The sequence below is a fragment of the Populus nigra genome, chromosome 13 (assembly GCF_951802175.1).
Source record: "Populus nigra chromosome 13, ddPopNigr1.1, whole genome shotgun sequence".
In the NCBI taxonomy this organism is placed as follows: domain Eukaryota; kingdom Viridiplantae; phylum Streptophyta; class Magnoliopsida; order Malpighiales; family Salicaceae; genus Populus; species Populus nigra.
Window position 1 is genome coordinate 15,576,046 of NC_084864.1, and position 4,554 is coordinate 15,580,599.

The 4,554-nt window shown below is 33.7% G+C and overlaps 1 protein-coding gene across 1 annotated transcript; it reads right to left on the reverse strand.

Moving 5' to 3' along the window:
• Nucleotides 1-1,702: 1,702 nt before the first annotated feature.
• On the reverse strand, nt 1,703-3,361 carry LOC133670862 (probable metal-nicotianamine transporter YSL14). The gene is made up of 2 exons (XM_062091453.1): nt 3,308-3,361; nt 1,703-2,706 (listed from the first exon to the last, which is right to left on the reverse strand). The coding sequence occupies exons 1-2, from the start codon at nt 3,359-3,361 to the stop codon at nt 2,089-2,091; spliced, it is 672 nt and encodes a 223-aa protein (XP_061947437.1). The 3' UTR covers nt 1,703-2,088.
• Nucleotides 3,362-4,554: the final 1,193 nt, after the last annotated feature.

Genomic DNA, 4,554 nt, shown 5'->3' on the forward strand with positions numbered 1-4,554 from the left:
AACATTTATTTACATTTCAAGTTGCCTGAACAAAACAGGCACTTAAACAGGTTTCGACTGTTTGTTTCTGAAGGGCCACACCAGAAGATTAAAAAAAAAAACAAATATCATAGAAATTTTATTTATTTGACTACTTAAACAACCTGGACATGATCCATATTACTCCCGTTTAATGTTAATTTCAACCTATGTCACAAGTCACAACTGCTTCGAAGAAAATAACAAGAAACAATTTCGAGGAAAGTATAGTTTTCCAATTCAACATATTGGAAAAGTTTTTGAAATGAATTTAAATGCTGAATACTTTTCCAATTCAACATATTGTGTCTCATATATCAGGTAGCTAACCCCTCTCCATCTCTACAATCACCCATCTCACAGACTAGCTCGCTCTCTACACATACCACGACATACATTTGATTCCCTAAAAATCTCAGGTTTCTTTCGTGTCAAAAATGGGGTCGCAAGGAAAGACTCGATACTTGATAATAATACTCCTTGTTACCATTATTTTGTTATCATGCTCTAACCTAACAGCTCCTTTGGCTCCATGCAAATATGACCCCAAGGATCCTAGTAAGTGCCACATCGGTGAACCAGGTGCAGGAACAAAGTTTGATGGGGTGAGGAGTTAGGAGAGGTGGTTTGACCTAATCGTATGATGAATGAGTAATCGTTTATCCTTCTATTAGTTTGAAGGCATAGCTATTTAATTTATCCATGGTAATTATTTATGTGTCCTTCGCTGGTGTAGGTTACTTCCTAGCTATTGCCATGTTTTCTTTTCCCATGCTTTTTGGCATTTGTACCCATTAATTCTTCACCTTGCTTTGATTTGCCAATGTTATGCTATTAATAAAGTTTCTTCATTTATCTAAAAGACAAAAAGCTAGCTAGTTGTGTATTTATAAGGGTTTTTTACTTTTATTTTCTTGAGAAGTGAAAATAGCCAAGATTAGTTGAGAAAGATAAAAAAAATTAAAAAGATTAAAATTTACCATATATTTTCAAATGATGAAAACCCTATTGGTAAAGAAAATTCAATTTGAAGAAGAGAAATTTAAAATTGAATGTTTAAGGACTCAATTAGATTTTGTTGAAGGTTTAATTGAATTTATGGAGGGCTTAATTATAAGAAAAAATGATTTTAAAGATAATTTAAGCTTTAATTGAAAGAAATTAAAGTTTAGGGATTGAATTGCAATTTATAAGAGTTAATTTGGTCAAATCAGGAGTTTAATTACATTAAATATTAAAGTTTGAAGGGAAATTAAAGACTTAATTGAAGAAATTAAAAACTAAAAAACCAGTCTAGAAAAGAAAAGACGTGTAAATTAAATAAAAAAATTACCTTACTTTGATTTGCCAATGTTTTGCTATTAATAAAGTTTCTTCACTTATCTCAAAGAAGAAAAAAACAGCTGGCTAATTGGTTATTAATATCTTGATACAAATATTAGGAATTGAATCTGTATATATATAGCAAATATAGTTTATATACAAATGAGCAAACCTGATACCAAATATAGCAACTGATCATAACCTTACCAGATTGAGTAAAATCCAAAGATAATACATACTGGTGCAAAAGTTGTGATAACATCAAACAGCAAAACAACAGCTGAGGAATTGAAGGCAGGAAAGCAGCAACCCAGAATAACAACAGCGGTCTTGGGTGTGATTCTGGAAGGTCGGATACGAATAAGGAAGAAGAAATCAACAAAGATAATTGCAATATGTTCAAAAGCAACATGCCTGCAACCTGTAATATTTGCACATTCACTTTTGATATTTTCCGTTTGCACATTGTTTGATGCATCTGTTCCACTATCTTCTTCAAACTAGACAAGAAAAAAACTACAAGCATATTTCCAAGGATTGACTAAAAAGCATATACAAGTAAATGGACATTTGATTTTCTTCTCCAGATATGATTATAGAGAAAATAGTTGTTCACTCCACAAAATAGCAGGTGATTATCTACAGCACTTTTGAGTCGAACTTCATATGTAAACTTCATAACCTTGGTCTAGGAAGCAATTCAGCTCTAACTCACAGTTTCTATTGAAGTTGATCTGAAATTCAAATTTATGACCCTAAAAACGCATCGACCTTAGCATTTGTTCTCCTTGACAAAAATTTCAAGCGAATGGGAGGTTTTACTCCTGCTAGAGCAAGTATCGAACTAGGCAAAGTCCATATCCCATCCCCACAAATCAAACCAGAAGCCACTGCTGGCCCAAAAGCATCTGCCTTTGCCTTGTCAATCTTTTCCCAGATAAATAGAATCAAGCTTCCCACACACATGTCGATGGCAAAGTATGAGCCAATATAGAAAGGTATAGCCATTGTCATTGGATTGGGAATGAAACTAGCCCGTTTCTTACCCAAGGCATCCTTGATCAAATTTATCAGAATAGCTGCACCGAAGAACCAATAACAAAGATAGAGACAATTCTTTGGTAGAGAGGAGAATCCTTCTACCCCCAATATAGCCATGTTTCGAAATACAGTAGCATAAGGAGCAGGGTATTGACTTCCAGGAGTCCCCAGATCCCTGAAGGCCTTAAAAAAAAGCCAAAATACACACGGGGAAATCATGCAACCCATTGCAGTTCCAATTAGTTGGCTAACAAACATGGACCGAGGTGAAGAAAGGGTCAAATAACCAGTCTTGAAATTGAATGCTAATATAGGTTGTAAAGTCTACCTTTCGAAGAGGCACCGCCGAAAAGAGTCCAAGAAAGCTAAAAACAAACAAAAAGCCAAGCATCCAAGACAGAGATGGATTTTTAAAGGCATCACTATCTTCAGTTAATTGTTTGGCCACGGTTTCACTCATTCCAAACAGATAACTCCCAAAGCCTCCTATTATAAGGAAACAAGGAAAAAATTATAGAATGGAAACCATTAGTACAAAAATCAACAAGTTTAATACCATCATAACCATAATCACAAATTACCCGTTTCATTACAATAATTAATTCAGTTTCGAAACAAGTTTGGCAAGTAATCAGGCTTTTCTTGACTATTTGGATAAGTTAGAAATATAATGTATTCATCTTGACATTATGTTAATGATTCACAGTTAGAGAAGAGGTTTGATTAATAACGCAAGTTCACAACTAGCATTCTAGAAACAGATATTATTCACATTTTCCTTTCTTTTACTAATGGAGAAGACTTCTTTTTCCACAAATCAGAATATTGTTATAAGACTTCCTGATATAAATCTGAACTTAGTAAGTCATCCATATCCAGAGCATATGAATTGAATTGTCAAAAAAGTATCTGTCAAGTGACATACCAGCTGCACCCCTAACATTATCACACTCCAGGAGACACAGATAGACTTGTTCATGTTTCTAATGGTAAGTTCAAGTGTTTAAACTGAACTACCTGAAACCATTTCACTGTTATCGTTGCCACAAACCTAAGCCATTTAAACTGAACTACCTGAAACCCACTAGCCTCGACTTCTCTCCTCCACTCTGACCACGGACCCCCAGCTCTCCACCACGCCTGCAACACCTCTTCTCATCTTTTTTCTCTGCCTTTTGTTTTCTTCCTTTTCCTACCTTCGTCTTCCTGCTATGCTTTTCAAGTCTTTATTCAGATTTTTATTTTTGAAATATCTTTGAGATAACTTTATCTTTTACAGCAACCTCTAAATATAAATAAAAAAAGACATGCAGAGAAAACACAAATAGCATTTGAATCAATCTACAAGGTTTTGATCTGATTATTTATTTATTTTGAGAAGTCTGGTCCAATCATTTTACTTGTTCGATATTTTGATTTCATGGCTACGCAAGGCAATACCTATAACCATTCATTTTCCAAGTCAAGACACGCATGCTCATGAAGTATACCTATCATCATTCATTTTCCAAGTCAAGATGAACTCTTCAATTAATTCGTTATATGAGGAAGGAGTTTAATAGATCCCACAACGACAAATCAACTCCATCTTATTTGGATTATGGCAATTTGGAGGACTAATTTGCGTGTTATACAGGTTCTGTATGTTAAAGTCCATGCCTTGGATTTAATTAAGAGATCAACATTTGACATTTTATCACACCGGCACAATCATCTCCATCTTCACCACCACCAGCCAAAAACATTTTATCCCCTTGAAGTCTCAGTTTTCTCTTCATTCATAAATGGGGTCTCAAGGAAATTACAATGGACACTTGACAATCTTTCTGTCATGTCCCAACATGTCATCCCGGAAAGAGGCCAGGGGGTGGTCAGTACTGCCACCCGGATGGACCTCCATGATTTGATTCTAAGTGTAGTAGTATATTTACGATTACTTTTAAAATAATTTTTTATATTAAAAAATATATATTAATGATGTCATTTTATTTTTTAAAAATTATTTTTAATATTAATATATCAAAAATAATTTAAAAACATTAAAAAACAGATAATGAATAAATAATCCATATACATATATAGGCAGATGATGAATGGAGGTTTTCCCTTGTGTTTAATTTCAACCATTATAATTGGTTGTATAATTTATCTTATTATATATTTTTTTATATT

Excerpts from the sequence above, each read along its gene's own strand:
- LOC133670862 (XM_062091453.1), bottom strand. The coding sequence starts at position 3,361 with ATGAACAAGTCTATCTGTGTCTCCTGGAGTGTGATAATGTTAGGGGTG. Across the intron at positions 2,707-3,307 it reads TAATGTTAGGGGTGCAGCTG|ACTTTACAACCTATATTAGC; the intron begins GTATGTCACTTG and ends TTCGAAAGGTAG.